Raw genomic sequence first — 18,746 nt, 5'->3', positions numbered from 1 at the left:
TGATATACATATGGTATATCGCATTTGTTTAAACCCGGAATATGTCAAACGTAATGACATTGTATTTTCACAAACACGAAGAGAACACTTGTTCAATTATGTCAGTAGAAGTTTACACATGAGTTACAATACGATTTTTTTACGTTTCTTCACGTTCAATAATATCAACGGAGTCTTATTTATGACAAATGTCTTGTTTACTTCTCGAAAAGTGAATCATCTTTCTCGATCTATAATATGCGTAGTTTTTAAACATGCGTAAAAAATACCGTTATATGCGTACGAATTTCCGCAACGAACGAGAAAATTTTACCTTTTATAAACCAAGAAAGGAAAAGGTATGAAACAATTGGGAACTCCGGTGAGTTCCAGAGAGAAGAACAGAAATAGTCTAAAATATAAGGAACGCTTGTTTCGAAGTATAATATGTTATTTATAAAAACAGATGTATGACAGCGAATAATGCATCGTCATAGTGCCAAACGTTGCCTGATTGATCAACATTCTTCACATATTTTTTTTCCGCATATGAAAACTGATTAATCATCGCTAGTTCCGGGGACCACCCGCATTATGAGTTCGCTATATTTTTTACCGTTACCGCGATTACAGTCGATTTGTTATTATCGGTGTCTATTCTTTTTTTTTTCTATCTCTCTCCGTGTAACGGAAAACACGATCATCCATGTTTGTCGAGATAACAACGAACTTGCGGGCGTATGTTCTAACCCTTCGCGTGCCAGCCGAACAATCCGCACCTGTAACTTAGGGCTTAGACCTGCAGGTAATGGGTCAATGACTCGTTCGACCCGGCCCACCTTGCCGCCTAATTCCCAAGTCTGTGTCACGCGATGCGTTATCTCCTCGCCGCGGCTGCATCGCCGACTCTTCCACAACGCTTGCTCGGCAATGCGGTGCAGCCCTGAAATCAACAGGTTGCGAATTTTTGATGCTACTCATCTGCTACTGCAGCGTTAAGTTTGGAACAAATTTAACTAGGATGGAAATATTCCACGCTAGCTTAATAGCTACTAGAATTATAGTAACTGTCGGGAGCTCGGAGTGAATCCTCATCCATCATCCCTCGACGTGAATAGAGGGAAATGGATTGGCCCAATTTTGAGGAATGATTGCATACTTTTATTCGTGGATTCATTCCGATTGCTCACCATTCGTACATATATATATTATACAAAATAAATTCACTCAATGCCTTGTACTGCTAAAATTTTTAACCCCTTCATGACGATATTCAAATTGAACAGTACATCTTCTAAAATTGATTGATTTAATCCGCTTCTTTTTACATATCCATTTAAAATAAGTGTTTATCGGGCCACAAACGAGTCTAAAAAGTGGAGGGGCACAAAATTAAAACAAATCATTACGGCGTTTTTTCTTCCTTTCTTTCTTTAGAATTCAATATCAAAAGGTTACGCGTAAAAGAAGTGATTCATTTCGAACGAATTTACATGCATTTACATATTACAACTTGCCAATTTCACACGTCTCTACTTACATAGCAATAGTTAACGTGCAAAACTTGGTGTCAATATCGCACATACAGATCGAAAAAAATCAAAGAAAAAAAAAAACAGAAAATATTTGCACAAATATGGTTGAAGAAGGTAAAAAAAAAAGAAGGAATACACTCCAACTAAAATGAGATATATTTTTCCGATGACTGCATCTTATTTTAACTATACTCGTTGCAATGATTGAAGCTAATTTGCGGGTTCCGCGATGAATAATTGTATAAAAGCGCAGTCATGTTCGTCACGTGTACATTATACCTATATGCGTAATACGTATCTACAGTAAGGCGGCAATTAGTCAGTCTCAACGACGTACCTGGCTAGACAAACGTTTAACGTACCGCAGGTATTACATGCGAATTACACATATACGGTATATAGTATACAGAAAATATTATATACCGTATAAGTGATGTTGTTTGATTCACGGATGGTATTCCAGACAGGTACGTGAGATAGCCCGATGAAAAGGTAAACAGTGACGGGAACTTTGGTACACAATCGTCGCTGACAATCAGTGCACAATCCGCATCTGGTCACTTGACTCATTCCGATCCGATGGCGCAATGTTACGCACATATGTGCGTACAAGGTACGTGGCGTCTAGTCGCTGAATCACCGATTGTTCGGAGCAAGGAGCGATATATAAATGTAGATATAATCCCTGTTGTTGATCGATGCGATACCGTATCTGTATCGGGTAGGATACGTACACCGGTTCGAGTAACATTCCCAAAAACTCGGAGGGTGGATTCTCGACGAAATTTCAAGACGGAAATTCCTTTACGAAAAACTCGTCGTACCGATAGTTTCCGAGATACGGAGCTTCGCAGTCGGCCAATCGCGGAGCTGCGTTACCCTTCGGCCACGCCCCTTCGTCTCGCGATGAGTCACGACGGAGCGTCACGATTGGTCAGCTTCGAAGGTCCGTAACTCGAGAACCATCGATGCCACCTTGTCGGCGTAAAATAACTTTAGCATTGAATTTTCACGAGGAATCTACCCTAGAAATATCAACCTTTAATCCTGAATCACCCTGACGCTGGTTTAGTGTACAATATATACACGTCGCCGAGACTAGGGCAGTGGTTATTTCGGGCTAGATTACACGTCTACACCTCAAGTTGATGACGCATTATCGATCCTGCGCTGATGACGTGCGTTATGAGCCGCCTTTGTGGCTACGGATTCTAGAGTCACGGCAAAATTCTTCCAAGGTTATCAATGCTCCGCTGCTTCATTTTCACGTCTTGCAAATTCGTGGACAAACTCTTACACTAATTCACTGACTTCTCATCGCAATAAACTCGCCGCATTATCTCGTCCTCGTGATTCAACTCGTAATTTTATTACTTAACCAGATTCCACTTCGCAGTGGTCATCTTAAACTGCCGTTAACAATCACCCAGGTGTCAGGGTGATAATGATATTGGATTGGAATTAACTCACGACGCGCGCGCGTGCACGTGCTTTTTCTCGTCACGTTTCAATTCAATTAGTATTCCAATACAAGCGTAAAAAATAAGGAAATTTATGCATTATTATACGCGGGTAAAAATTGAACGTAACAAATTGTCAAGCGGTAATAGTGATTTGAGAGACTGAAACACACCGTAAGAAATACAAAACAATTTGTAACTGAATTTGAAAACAGAACACAGTTTTTATTTTCATTCTAGTAAAAAAACACTAATTAACCAATTTCCATCGACACGATCTCATGTGATTCACCGATTTGGATCGCGTTATATTTCATAAATTGGTATTGATGTAACGAATGGCCAAAAAAGGGTAGAACGACGCTTAGACGTTGAAAATACCCAATTAGCAGATCTTCCTGCCGTTTTAGGTGCGGGATATTTTCTTTGTTCGGCTAGAGTGAAAAATGGGTAAATACCGGTGCTGTCTTCCGAGGCCTAAAAGTGACAGTTATTGCATCCCGTTTCACCCGGTTTGCCAGCACAGCATGACGTCATTGAACGACTGCAATTCCATCACTTCCATTGCGAACTGTGCCTTCGCACATATTTTCCTATGACGCGATGCTTATCGTAGAAATACCACAATTTAGAGTTTTATTGTTCATCGGAGTTGGTCGGAGCTCGTAATTAAAATAACTGAGATCCGGTTGAATCACTAATCGGTAAACTAGGCGATAGGCAAGAAGGTTGCGAACGGATCGTCCGATTAGGCGCATACTTGTGTAAAAGGTCATAGCCAGAAGGCCTGTTCCAACCACAATGACGCCACCGAGATATATCCAGCGTGTATAAAGCAGCAGATTCAGAGTATCCAGGAATCGATTGCTCACCGAAATTCCACAAGTTTTAACAAGTATGACGGACTAATAACACACTTATATCTACTATAACGTCATTATTGTTGTTCCAAATCGAGAGTAAAATTGACAATTACGGTATGTGTATAGTTGGACGTATGTTGTTAGACGTGAACAGATACTCGCGGAAGATTTTATCGTACTGTGAAGAAGAAACACGCCTCATCCTATCCGCGACGCCTGTATTATTTATTAAAAAAATCCTCTTTGCGTATGTTGTAAAATATGTGCCGACTTCGCACTATCTGTAAAAGTACTGTCCACGATTTATGTGATTCTTCATGCGAATGTTAACGTCTCAGTTCTGGGAAGAGGCAAATAAGAAATAGATTTTTTTTCACTCGTTACGGAATGATATTTCAAAAGCATTCAGCTTCGTCAAATTACTTTTTGTTCGGGCTCGCAAACAGTGCCAATTTTTCACCGCTTCTCCTGAATTCATAAATCACAGTCCAGATCGACTTGCGTAAGTACATATATGCTTGTAAATGGAAATTTTATCCAGAGTTCAATTGATCCGCGAACTTTTCGGAAGATGATAATGTTAACTGACAGAGGAAGCTTGCGCGCACGATCATTGAAGATGTAGAGTTTTTCTCGACTATCTCAACATCTGCAAAAACAATAAACAAGTAGACAGCATCTAGGAGTTTTTTTGTACAACATACGCGTACAAGGCTTTGTTTTGAACAAAGCGTATACAGTGGCTTACAAAGCAATTTATAACTCGCTATTCAGAAGACAGTGTTTTCTTAGAAATAATTATCATTGATATGTTTGTCCGTGTATTGACATAGAAAAGATGATGACAGATTTTTATTTTCTCTCAAGAACCGACGACATTCAATCGAACAAATTGCGTCTCCGAGTGTGTTACAGTCATTCATAGATACGATCGGTACTCGTAACGTCATATTTATGGATCAATTCCCGTAAAAGTAGGAACTAATTAGTAAATCTGTGTATCAGTTTATTCCGCTTTAACGCAAGGCTGGAACCAGAGCTTACACGCGTAAAGAAAAACGACACTCGTCCAAGAAAATGTTGAGGTTTGTTTTTGATACGTCATGTCGGGACACGCACTGTACGCACGACGATGAATCTCGTCGTCGTCAGAGCTTTGAGAATGCGAACGAGAGTAACGCGTAGTTCACACGCGCATCAGACATGAAGTCATACCATGGCGCTAATTTTTTTCCGAATTCGTTACTCATTCGTTCCTGCAATTTCTCAGCCCGTCAATGCTGAGCCACCCTTTTCGAACGCACCAAGTCACAGGTAAAAAACAGCTGCGTATGGGACTCGGGCATTCCCGCGCAGAATGTGATTGTTACACATGTGTAGACGATAGATCCGTGCAGGTGTAAGATAGACGTGGGGGATTACCGCCAAACCAGTTGGCGTATTTACAACAATAAGTAATATGACTATAACCATTAGCTGGCAGTCTCCCGTGAACTTTGAACAAATGTTGTACCTAACACCACGCATCATGGAACGCAGGCTGAGAGTGTGGCCTTTGTGATGTATGAGCTTGTAAAATTGATGTAACCCACACACGTGGATATTTGATTGTTGGGTGATTTGCTGAACAAGAAAAGCCCGACGTCATAATTCATAATCGCATCGACGAACAGAGCCGGGTGTACGGACACCTTACATCCGCATTCACATTTCTCGTAACCACAACTATGTGCGTTCAATGTTATATACCTATGCGTGTTGTGTATAATGTATCTGTGTAAACGCGCATTTTATGCTAATGATACGTGGCGTGCTGATGAAATGGAACCTGTGACGTCATTTGTGCGTACCTACAACAATATCCGTGCGCAAATGCTGTTCTACGAAATTTCATCTCATTCGCCCATCGCGGGTAAAATTTTATGCAAATTCTTTGTTGTCGCTGTAAGGACTGTAAGACAACGTTTAACGTATCGCGTAAAAAAATTATCGTGTGCTTGGTCATCGGATCGCTGTTTACATGTTCAACGGTCCATTTTTATTTCTTTTTCCTTTATTCTTGTATCACCGTACGTGCGATTTTCTTCCTCTACCAACAGACGATGTTTCCTGACGCATTGAATGCTTTCCAGTCCCAAGCACAGATGCAATATTACATAGACCTTAAGGACCTTGCGATAATGCGCTTATATAAGTATATGATTCATGATCCAAAGTGCAGGAGATTCGATTGATTCAACCACGTTGCAGAGAAATCAAATTCACGAATCTGTTTTATCCTTATAAAAGTTTCGTATAAATCATCCGTCGCAGTATAAAGTTCACTTTTTTAAAGAATAACGTACGTAATAAGTGAATGCGGAGATGTAGGATCATTTATATGATACCCAATACTCCAAGTTCTAGAGTAGTTTCAAATAAATCGTTTATTCGATTTAAATAGTTGAAATCTTATTCATTCGTATGAATGATACTCACGCCGAATAGTTGAGTTTATTGAAATTAACTAATCAACTTTGTCGTCGACTAGGAATAACTTGAATTCTAGGAAACCAGTTTCAATCCAGAGAACGTGAAAAAGAAATAATAATAATCAGGGACTAACAATAAAAGAGAATCGACGAAACAGGATGGTTGTTAACTTAATTCGACAAAAACCGACCAGTTCGAATATCTCAATCTATCGTTAGCTTGCAGATTGCAGCTCTGGCCGGAAGGTACGCGATATTTATTCATTCGGCAAAAGCGTGCAGACGCGAATTGAATAAAATTGGAAGCGGACACAGAGATCTTGTAAAATTTCATACCACTTATCGCATTATTTTTGATTATTTACCTGTACTTAGCGTACTTGTACGTTAATATTTTGACCGAAGCCTGTACCGCTGTTTCAGATATCGAAGCAACGTTATTTTCGTACGGTGAACGATAGTTAAATAAATTACCCGAAGATTGTAACTTCTCGGATACGTTTTATAAATGGTTTGTTAGTAGGGGATAAGCCTGATATAATCGATTTAAAATACCATTCAAAGCGAACAATGAACAATCGAAATGGATACCGAGGCTTCCGCGTATGCACGTTATACCTACGCTTCGTTCAGTAAAGTACATCACGCATTGCCTCAAAAGAAACTATGTTGTATACGGCCTCGTTAGCAGCTGCGTGTTCCGTTGAAGAAACTTAAAACTACCCTCCGCATAGGCATGCATTGTATACCATTTCGTACGCATGTGTAACGCCGAAGTCCTCTACGGAGAATAACTCGAGAAGACCGTTCAGCGTGTCCAACAGAGCGATCCTAAAATCGCGCCAAGTACGAACGCGTTCGCGCGATGCGGAATGCGCAATGCCGCTGCGTGATTCACAATCAGACCGAGTGCACGCGCGAATACTGAAAATGGGAATAAAATAACAGCAAATGAGGCAAAGTACAAATTCGAAGAGCGTGACGCAGTCTACGTTACGATAACGGAAAAAACGTGGAGCGTCTCAAGGGGGTGCCCTAGACAAATCTATTACGATTTATGAAAATTTATCAGACCGTTTCCGTTCAAAACTTCGTATAGAACGGGACTGTGAGTTTTCCTTTCGCGTTTGAAATACGTAAACTTCGATATTCGGAGATATACCCGTCAACGTGGAAACGGACCAGGGCGCCTCCTTAATGTTTACCAAACGACTGGTTTCACAACAAGGTCGTTTCGCGTAGGTACGTTTGAAAATACAACGCCGGTTGGAGGTGGGGCAGAGGGTCACTTTTCCTCCTCTTCTCTCACAGGCACGCAAACAGTCGTATACATACCTAATTCGCTGGACCCACGTAGCGGCGGACATTCGGCGACTACACGCAACACGCACACGCGTCGGTCGACGTAAATACGCGCATACGGAACGCGTAGCGTGCAGAGTAGAGGAACTTGCAGGGAAGAGCCGCTGTGAAGTCCGGGCGTCGTGCGGTTTTGCGCGTGTGAACGGTGCCTCGTGACGTCACGGACCGCCCAGCCAATCGCGTCTCGACTACGTGACTCATCGCGCGGCCGACGTACACGCGGAGAGAGAGAGAAAGAGAGAGAAGAAAAGAGAGAGAGAGAGAAAGAGAGAGAGAGAGAGAGGGAACGCTTTGGCCCGACCGAGTCACAACCTCCCGTTCGGTGAGCGAGCGGCACCGAGAGCGCAGAACACTGTGAACACTTTGCCAGTATAAATCTAATCGAGTCCGACTGACGTTCGGGCTCAGAGGACGGACCGAGACAACTTTCGTGTTTATTTTTCCTCGAGACTCATTGTCACAGTGTTGTTTTGATGTGGTGTTGATTAACGGAGCAGATAATTCGCGCCGATCAGCGAGATATTTGTTGTTATCGACGCGATAGTTTTAATATCGTTGTCGAGCATATAAAAGGAGTAAAACTAGTGGTGGAAACGAGATATATCCATGTCGTTCAGCTGAGGAACATTCCGAGTGTTGGGTTGGGACTGTATTGACTCAACGATTCTCTACCGTTAAGCAAGTTCGTTCCAAGGAGATTTTCGTACGAACGGGCACCGAGATGAGGATTAAGAAAGAAGCGCCTTGCCTGGTGCTCCGCCTTGTTCCGTTGGATAACATCGGGTCTTGGGGTATGTTTATCCTGTATTTGTGAAATCTAGTTGGCGAAAACTTTTCGAGACAGAGAGAGGCAGAGAGTTTCTCTTTCGGACGCGAAAGGCGCGCTCGTTCGCACCTGTGATCGGACCGTTTCGAATCTCGAGTCAGGCTCGTTCGATTCACCGTGCTCAACGAGGGAATGAAAACAGTGGCGTAATAGCAAACTCTACGACGATGTCGCGATGAGTCAGAATCAGTGAGTCGCACGCGTTCCGTTTAAGATACCGAGGACTGTTGACCGACCGCCGATGAGTCGACCGAAGACGTTTTAAATATCGCCCCGGAGTCCTCCTTTGCCTTCTATGATTCGATAAAACACCTAATAGTCTGTTTACTACACGCGACGGGTTGTACTTTTGTCATTCTTCCACTTCGGAAGTCTCGTGTGAAGAACGAAGACAGGGAAACTATCTGATAATTAGTCGCGGCGATACCGTGTGTGCTTTACTTACCAGTGTCTAACATTAATCGGCGCCTCGTCCATTTCCCGCCTGTTACTATTTTTTCTCATCATGCAGTGCGCGAGTCGGTAACGCGATGCCACCGTATAACAATTCTTCAATGAAACGTGCCGTTTCGGACAGCGCGTTGCACACCGCCAGAAGGAGGCCGACGCTCCTGATTCCTCGTGAATTGAGATCGGGTGAGAAATTTTCGCGGTAAAACCAAAATGTTTCACGCAAACGTTGTCGCGAATGTTACTTGAAGGTGTCCCCGCGTGTCTCGGATTATTTCAAACACACGCCAGCTAACGCGTTTGTTTGTTTACCCGGCATGCCCTTCGTTTTCTTTTTCATCTTGTTCTCGACGGCGACGTGGCAACGGGTTGTTCGAACCCCCGCCCCCCGTATTTACTGCTTCCGAGTCCCCTTTCTCAATTCTCATGCGCAGGTATTCGGTGACGAAAAAGTGAGACACGCGGTGTATATAGAGGCGAAGTTGGCCGATGGCGTGTAGAGCCGGATTGGCTCGGTTTTGTGGAGGGAGTCGCAACGGCAAGTGACTCATCGCCGGCCCAGGCCAGGCCTTGCTGTTACGGGCTGCAGGTCAGGATAGGAGACGCATTTAGCCCACATTTATTCTCTTATTTATTTATCCACTTGTTCGTGCCGTTCGTCTTATTCCTACATCCTTACACACCGTTGTTGTTATTTCAGCTTCGTTTTCACGGTCAATACTCGGGCATAATCTCGTACCATGTTTTAAATTTCCAAGATTTTAGGATATCGAAGCAGCCTCGAAATCACCTTACGAAAACTTGACAATTTTCTAACATCAAATTTGTGATCGTCAAACTTACCCCGGAGTTTTGTGAAAATTTCTTAACCACAATCCCAACGGAGGCTTGTACTTCGACGCGAGTTTCACGATCGGCGGCTATGCGCATCGTTGCATCCTGAGTCGAGTCGAATCGAATTGTGTGGTAACCGTAGGATCCTTCTAGAACCGTGGAATTCGAAGAAATCTTGGAGGTATCGGCTTGCTTTAACATTTCACGGAGATCCTCGTACTTCAGCGTCAAAATCCAGTATGGCGGCCCAGGTACCGGCTAGCACCAGCCTCGCGATTCTCTTGTTTTTCTTCTTTTGTTTTTCATCTTCGTTTGTTTTTTTCTCCGTAGCTGTAGGAAGACAGGAAGGAACCGTTTTGTTGATGAACGGGAATTAAGTTGTAGCTAGACACATCGACGGATATGCATGCTCGCCTGTTATTTAACGATCGTTTTCATATACGGTTCGCCGTCATGTCGGTTGAGCACGATGTGTTTATCAATGCAACTGCCGTGCGCCAGCGCCTGTGAATGCATATCTACCGGCGGCAATAATAGCTAGAACTTATATGTCAAATTGTTGTAGATGGACGCACACGTTACACATGTATAAAGATATATAATACATATTAAATAACATATATGTATATATATATATAAAATATATATACACGTTTGTATATGTAACGAATACGCGAAAGCGAAACTCGCTCTGCGGCATGGCGATTCGCGCATGCCGATGAGTTTACTAATTAATCCCGCAGAGCGTAATCACTCTATGTATAGACGCAGTGTGCAGCATGCGTACAATATAACGTGTATTTATACGTGAATCACCGTGGAATGGGAATTCACAATGAAGAATTCTTCCAACTAGTGTCAGTTACCTAATTGGCACGTTATCTTTCCTCCGCCAACCCCATATATGTATAATGTAATATATATATACGCATTACGCATTAACGAACCTTTTTTTCATTCATACATGTAACTACCTCGTGTCCTGTCTCGTCGCAGACTGCAACGTTTTCATTCGATTATCTTTTCGTTACTTTCGATAGTTATGAACGAAAATTTAGGAGCGATTGTGAAAATGATTCCAAAAGGTGGTACATACAAATTGGAATCTTGAGTAAACTTGAAATTTGTCTGATTTCGATTTCAAATTCATTATTAATAGAACATCGCAATAATTATTCCGAAATTTGTTAATTATATATATATATGTATATTTTTTTTTATTGTTACGAGTGTATACAGCAGCGTAACTCGAAACCCCGACTGATGGAAACGTCGTTTCGATTACTGTTGCAGGTGGTCACAAAGAATTTCACAGACGGCACAGAGAGCTCTGCGAAGACACGCTACTTCCGCCAAGCGGTTCCGCCGCCGGATCTTCGACCGTTAGCGGATGTCCGAGTCCCGGACCGGGATGCCCGATGCTGGGTGGACCGCCGACGCCGCAACCCGCCGACATAGACAACCACCCCGCGTCGAGGGTGTTGCCGTTCCTCTACCTCGGCAACGGCCGCGACGCGGCCGACCTCCAGCTCCTCAGAGCCCTCGGGGCTACCCGCGTTCTCAACGTCACCTCCCAGCTTCCTGGATACCACGAAGAACGCGGGATTACCTACCGCCAAATACCCGCCTCCGATTCTGGCCACCAAAACCTCAAACAGTACTTCGAGGAGGCCTTCGACTTCATTGGTGAGTTTCATCTCTTTGCGAACCTATTGCCAACTCGGGTGATTAGCATTGTCCCAGAAGTGCTAGGTACTACGAGTTCTACGAGTCCTGGTGAAAAACCGAGTGAAAAACACTGGATTCCTCTTTGCGTCGTTGAATATCGAACGTGGATAGATTATTTGATTTCTTATTCGTTGCAAATTTGATGCCGGTAATGGATGTATGTAGTAATGATCTTTACTACAGTAAAATATCAAATGAATTGAAAATCTAACAGATAAATCATTGTTTTTTTTTTCTTTTGTATATACATTCTATGGGAAAGATGGGAACTTCTGTCACAAGTTTAAATTCGAAGTTGATATACCAATACATTTCCCACGTTGTAGATTTCGTTATTATTTACTATTTGGCAGCCGTATTTCTGACATACATATTATGTATGTATAATGTATATCTCATTCGAACGATTCAAATACCTCATAGACTGAGTTACGGATTCACCAAATGGGGAAGACACGTGGTTAAAATGGTTAGATAGTTTCCATTGCAAACACTTTGACGAAATCTTGTGTAAAAACCAATTTTCATCCAAGTATTTGCCAGAAGTATATCTGAGTCATTGAGATTGTACTCTGCGCAAGCATGATGCGGCGATGATGAAAAAACAATTTACATTCGGGAATCTTGTCGATCCTGTTCTCGGGAATGGTACAATATCACTGGAATAGTCATCAGAAAACTTGGATGAGTCAATTTTTATCTTGAGAAATATGCGGGTTGATTGGCGTGCCTCTGATACATGGTGTCAGAGTATTTCATTTGTCATTTTTTTAAAGAACGTTGTTATTCAGCTTGAAAAAAAAATCATTTCGGTATGCAAAGATCGGTATTATATATAATACATATATACTAAAACATAGTATGAAACAAGAGAGTAATTATTTCCTGACAACGTGACGAAGTAAAATTAATAGAACGAAAGGAAGAAAAAAAAGAAATATCTATAAATTCGAAGAATTACTGCAGTAACGATTCCAAGAAAGTTGCGAACGTGCTACGAAACCTTTTTCCTCCCTTTTGGCAAATAACAATTTACCCGCTAACAATAAAAGAATTATACGAACGATATAAAAACTTTGAAGAAAAAAATTGTTACAACGGTTTTGAGGGGCGGTCCTCTTACTTGACCCGCCGGGTGTTGCCGTCGCACTTACAAACATGCATGCATACACGTGCAGAGAATGGGGTGGGACAGGGTATCTCTTGCACCGGGCAGACCGCCACCAGTTGCGCGTTTTGATCCCTCGTTTCCGCGCAGCCCTTGCCTCCGTAGCTTGCACCACACGCGGTGCAGCAGCCCGAAAGCCTGCGGCGCACACACTCACGCGTGTCACGCTTTTAAAAACAGGCGCGGGCTCCGGGAGAGAACTGGCCCGGTGAGTCACTCTTTCGTGAATGGCCCGAGAAACGGGGAACGGAGAAAGAGAGAGATGGAATATGTATACACGCATGCATGTGTACATATGCGCGCTTGAACGCTCTTTCGCGCCCTTCGTCGTTCAGGCTCCTCTCGTTCTGTCCATCGCACGGTGAATGGTTCGCCGGAAACGGGTGGTTACACCCCACTTCCGGTGGCCTAGCCGCCGCCTCTCTCGCTACAACGAGCAGAGCACGTGGAGCACGGACACGAGCATCGCAAGTCCGTTGAGATACGGCGTTTCGAAAATGAGAATGGATTTTAGATCGTCATTTTTACGACCGTTGACCTGCTTTCTTCGTTCGTGATCAGAATTTTTGCTTTTCCCCGATCTTGGACGATACCGTCATGATTGATTTTATTTTTCCGACAATCTGGGTGCAAATTATTAATGTTTAATTTGTACTTCGTATTGAATATCTCGGTATTAGTTTTGTCTCTGTTATTACTGTTATTCGATTCTTGTTGTGTTCAAGTTAAAGTAAACAGAACAAAAATTGGCAACGTAAGTTCGTCGTCAAACGTGCAGAATTGGCCAGGAATTGTCAAGGGAGATAGAAAGAAGGAAAGAAAGAAAAAAGAACCGAAATAAATTAAATGGCCCCCGTTGTACGCGAGCTAAAAGTGTCTTAGGCAAGTATCCGACATGTGCGTCGCGCATAATACGCGTTATAGCAGAGACGAAGGAAGGATGCGGGCGATGCAGCAACGGCAGTCCATGCAGAGCTTATACTTGGAATGACTCACCGGCGCGATATGATAGCGGCGTTCCCTCGTGTTATGTAACTGGATCGGTTGTTTGGGTTACGTGACTGTTTTGTTCGTTATATGCGTATCGCCGTCGTCGTTGTATCGTCGGTCCACAATTTTCTAGATTTGAATCACTGCGAAACAATTTGTACAAGTATTTCCATTCAATCGACAATATCAGAGCTACACGAAATTGGCCAGCTAATTTCTTGGTTGCAGGATGTTTCCGTTGGTGGAAATTACGCGTTATCCGTTTTTGCCGTTTTCTTCTTCGGCGTGAAATAGAAGTGGATAAATTTGAAGTCCTGCAAAAGAATGTATCGCCATAATAAAATCGCAAGCGTGCCAACGGCGGCCATGTTAGTTTTGTCCCAACGTTCGATGTTGAAATAAATTAACAGAGGAAACTCGGTCTAGAATTTATATTATGTACACAGTTTATGATTTTATTCAATCGTTTACAAGTTTTGTTTCGAATTATCGTCTGCTGGAAATCAGACTGTAAAATTTCCTACCTCAACTGTAACCTAGATCCTAATACACATGGTGTCGAGAAATTTAATAATAACGAACCTGCTTCAACTTACGACTAACAGATCTGTTTGTATTTCTTTGTTGCAGAAGAAGCGCGTAAAACCGGAAGTAGTGTGCTGGTGCATTGTCAGGCGGGAGTATCGAGGAGTGCAACGATAGCGATAGCGTACATAATGCGTCACAAGCAGATGTCGATGGTGGAGGCTTACAAGTTGGTGAAGATGGCGCGGCCGATAATAAGCCCGAACTTAAACTTCATGGGACAGCTTCTGGAGCTTGAACAAGGTCTTCGGGCAGCCGGCGGAGTCGGAGCGCCTCAAGAAGAACCGAAGAGCTGCCATCAATGCAGGTGGAGTCATCAGCAGAACAGCGAGGAGGTAACGTCCGGCTGCAGCGTATGAGAATATGCTCTGCGTTCGGGGCTTGATTCCGAAGGGAATACGCAGCCTCGAATTATTGAACAAATCTTACAGTTACTGCATATGGCCGCTTAATAAGAGATAAGAGACGACGACGATTTGGATAGGGAGTGGTACACGTGACGGGTGATCGGGAGGGGGAGAACGGGATGAGAGAATTTAAGAGAGGCGAGATGAGGATGAGAAGGTGAAGGAGAGAACGAGGGAGGAGCGGAGCGAAGGAAAAGCGTCAGAACTACCTTACCTTAATATACCTACATGAACTACATATCCGGGATCGCGTTTGTGCGAAAAAACGCTAAATCTTGAGCTAAATATGTGCCTTGTTCGCCTAAGAACCGAAAGGCTGATCACTATTAATTTATTAGCGAGAAAGCGAGTATATGTGAAAGATAAAAGAAAATAAAGAGAGAAAAAAACAAAACGATTGGGAGACGAAACTATACGGGAAGATGGAAGAACCACATTTGCCTTATAGATAACAAGATACAAAATACAAGAGACAAGATACAAGAAACAAGATGGGAAAAAAGTAAGAGAAAGGAGCGATTTGCGTGCGTGTTTAAAGTATAATGTGAGTGACGTATCACGCGCGCCAAGACGCGTTTTACCTTATATGATAATATGTAATTTATTGAATGAAAAATGATACGAGGAAGAGAAAAGATATAAGAGAAATTACAGAGTAGAAAAAAAAAAAAACGACAAGTAAAATCTGTTCAAAAAATTTAAAAAAAAAAAAAAAAACAAAAAAAAAACAAAAAAACAAAAATGATTACAAAGTAAAATATTTTTTAAAAATTAATTATGTTTGGTATGTTAAATGAATGATTGCAAGACCACCAAATGTGTCAATAGACGGTGACACAAAAGAAGGGTAGCCAAAACGGTGCAGCGGTGTGACTGCTGTACGATGAGGTTCGTGATCGAGGAATCAAAGAAGTTAAGAAAGAAATCTGGGATCATTTGACTTTTGGCTGAACTTGGAGTTCGGAAATATAGTCTTCATCGATTAGGCGTAGATATTTTTGCAAACAGATTGAATTTTTTTAACTGAAATACATAAATAGTACTTTGAAACGAGCTTCGAGCCTTTTGTTGACGAGTAATTTACTAATTCTGGTTGTGAGGCGAAATTTTTTTCTCTGGACCTTTCTAAAAGGTCGACTGAACCAATTCGCATTTCGCAGACACACCGCTCTGATAAAATTGATGGAAAAGATTAATTAAATGCAGAGGTACTTATTGATAATTATATTGTTATATACGTAGAAAAAGATTTGCCAGTTGAACAAAGCTTTTACCTGCTGTCACGAATCATTACAGCTACATTAGATAAAAAATCACATACTCGTCTTATGAAACGATTTCAATTTCGGGTTCGACGATGACTTATTTTACCAACTCGCTGAATATCATGGCGGTACAATAAATCTTTATTCAACTGACATTTCGTCCCATATCTCCCTTACCGCGTGACGAAAGACTGAGTATACTTTGCGAAAAAATATAATTCATTTGGATGACTAATATCGTACAATAATCGCAAAATTGTATGCACCGATTGGCTGATTTATAGTGAAATACATAATCGAAGATTGTACGTTGCATTGCAGTGTGGTGTGGTGAACACGTCAATTCTTGTGTATTCAATTTTCATGACATTGCTTCCTTGCTTTCAATAACCTTCATGGTACGATAATTGTAGAGAAATCTCTATTAGATGTCCTTTATTGTTTAAACAAGTGTTTCTTGCACGATATTCAGAAAAAAATCATTGAAAAACATGCAGTTTTTTTTTTTTTTTTTTTGCCCCTTGTGCGAATGGGTTGTTTTTGACGAACATCTTAAGACGGCTGCAGCCGTATAATGATGCATGCTGCTCCGCACGGGCATTCGTGTCTACTGCAGACATACCCTATCTGGCGTGGCGGGTGTTGGCAGTAATTATTATTAAGCATTAACGGAAGGTTGAAAAATTTGGATGCTGTCGACAGTTACGGATCACCGACCACTCTTGGAACGCGTGCACCCTTCGATTTTGACGTATGATTAGAAGTTTGGGTGGTCGTTAAATTTTGGCATCTACAACGTCGATAATATGAACAGATCTTGCAGATGCGTACGGGTTGTAAAACTTGTTGTAACATGTGTTTGCTGACAACCGTGCGTATCTGTAATATGTATAAAGCGTATATTTTAGATTTGAAACGAGAATTTGCTATTTCAGTCAGGTGAAGTGAAATGTATGATTATGATAATGATACGCGCATAAGATATCAGGTAGTACACATCGTTAAATGAATAAGATATGTAAAGTTTTAAGTGCGATGAAATAGAGTAAAACGAAGAAAAAAAATAATAGAAAGGATAAAAATATTGGCGGCATAGTCGTACGACGGAGGCCCCTTATCTAGTCGTTTAGTTTGTTGGGACTAATTATTTGAGTGTACATAATAATAACTGTAATAATAATAACAATAACGAATAACGATTATTATTGTAATGATAATATTAATAATACATAATGTTAGTACGATGTGGAACACAATAAGGAAAGAGTAAGCTTATTATAAGCTCCAGTGCGATGAAATTATTGAATGTGGAAGTACAGAGATGAATGTATAATGATATAGGTATAATAATGATAATAATAATGTATACATATACAGAGACATACGAAGGAGAAATTGTAAAAAGAAAAAATGAAAAATGATTGATACTAGAGAAAAAAGAAAAAAAAAAAATACAATCATTCAATCAAAGGCTGTGTGTAAAACAAGCGAAAGAGATCGCGATCGTGTCACCGGCTATGCACGACCCCGATGGAAAGAAATGGAGACCAATTTGCTCTGTGGATATTTCTAAACTCTACGTACCTATACACATATTACGCGAAAAGACTTTAATCCGTAATACACGTCGTTATATACTTATGCATAAATGCTTCCTCTAATTCGTTGCACCTGTTAACAGAAAGCATGTAAACAAACCGTTGAAAGTTTGTCGAAATTGCGCCAAAGAATGGTGAATGGAATGGAGTGTTGGGGTCCAACATATTCTAAACACACCATCTGGTGGCAGAACGCATACCGAATACACTCGCAACATGGTTGTGTTTAATTTAGTGTACATAAAAAAAAAATCTTCTCTTTTGTCTCGTATTTTTTACTCTATAAATAAAATCAATGTAATTCAAATAAAAGCCCAAAATTTTTCACGAATATTTCCGTGCCTGGATAGTAATTTTTTTTACAACATGCAACATTGCATTATACCCCAAATATCTATCAGCTGATCAAACTCTTCGGTGCCATATTGGATCAGCCACTCATATGTTTATGTTGGATCCCAACTGGACGACGATTCATTTTATGCGTAGATCAAACCACCAACGGTGAGCGTTTTCTCGGTTTCAGTATAATCGATAGCTTTGCTGACAATTTTTAACGTTTTCACATTAAATATTAGCGGTGTCCAGCGCAAGCGTTGGCGTTTCTTAAGCTTCGTTGCAGTATCTGATTCACCTACTTGAAAGGGTTTAATATTGTTAACTTGGTACGCGTAATTCGTTTCGGTTTTTGTTTTTCGGAGTCTGCTTATCTGCGCAGGTATATACGCACGTAATTCGTGATTAAGGTAACGCGAAAACGAGCGAGACCCACAAACTCACACAATGAAATGGTTAGAACCGAGTTTCTATTTCGGTTGGGGATAGTATCAGAGGCGTATGTTTTTGAAAGAAACGTGCCTCTCGTCGTCAGTTCTCCGTTACGTGGGTACTTCATGGCTGATCGTAGTCCTCGAGTTTAAAGACAGAGTAATTATTATCGACGAGCCGTCGGATTGATTCAGTTAGACTGCACCTCTGCTGATCGGATCGGATCCCAACGATTTTGTAACATATAATTTTACGGTATATATATATATATATATATATACAGTTGTATAAGCAGTTGTACACACTATACATTATAAGCATTGTATTATATATCAAAATTTATTTAGTTATTTTATGAATAAAAATCCAATCTCTATTACTCCGGTTTTCATTTCCCGTTTATTATTTCATAAAATTATTTGTGAGCTAACTTTTTGCGGAAAGTGATTGATGGTCC

The 18,746-nt window shown here is 41.3% G+C and overlaps 1 protein-coding gene and 1 long non-coding RNA gene across 2 annotated transcripts in view; one reads left to right on the top strand and one right to left on the bottom strand.

Moving 5' to 3' along the window:
• LOC124217530 (uncharacterized) overlaps positions 1 to 10,021 on the bottom strand; it is a 104,284-nt gene extending 94,263 nt beyond the window's left edge. The window contains exon 1 of the long non-coding RNA XR_006882837.2: positions 9,790 to 10,021. This is a non-coding gene — a long non-coding RNA (uncharacterized lncRNA). The remainder of the gene's footprint in view (positions 1 to 9,789) is intronic.
• LOC124217528 (dual specificity protein phosphatase 10) overlaps positions 1 to 17,852 on the top strand; it is a 112,853-nt gene extending 95,001 nt beyond the window's left edge. The window contains exons 6-7 of the mRNA XM_046623298.2: positions 11,074 to 11,466; positions 14,297 to 17,852. Of these exons, the coding sequence (XP_046479254.1) occupies positions 11,074 to 11,466; positions 14,297 to 14,610 (707 nt within the window). The 3' untranslated portion in view covers positions 14,611 to 17,852. The remainder of the gene's footprint in view (positions 1 to 11,073; positions 11,467 to 14,296) is intronic.
• The last annotated feature ends 894 nt before the right edge of the window (positions 17,853 to 18,746 follow it).

This window comes from Neodiprion pinetum, chromosome 4 (genome assembly GCF_021155775.2).
Source record: "Neodiprion pinetum isolate iyNeoPine1 chromosome 4, iyNeoPine1.2, whole genome shotgun sequence".
Classification (NCBI taxonomy): Eukaryota; Metazoa; Arthropoda; class Insecta; order Hymenoptera; family Diprionidae; genus Neodiprion; species Neodiprion pinetum.
Note: the sequence above shows the minus strand (reverse complement) of the source record. Positions and strands in the feature narration are given on the sequence as shown.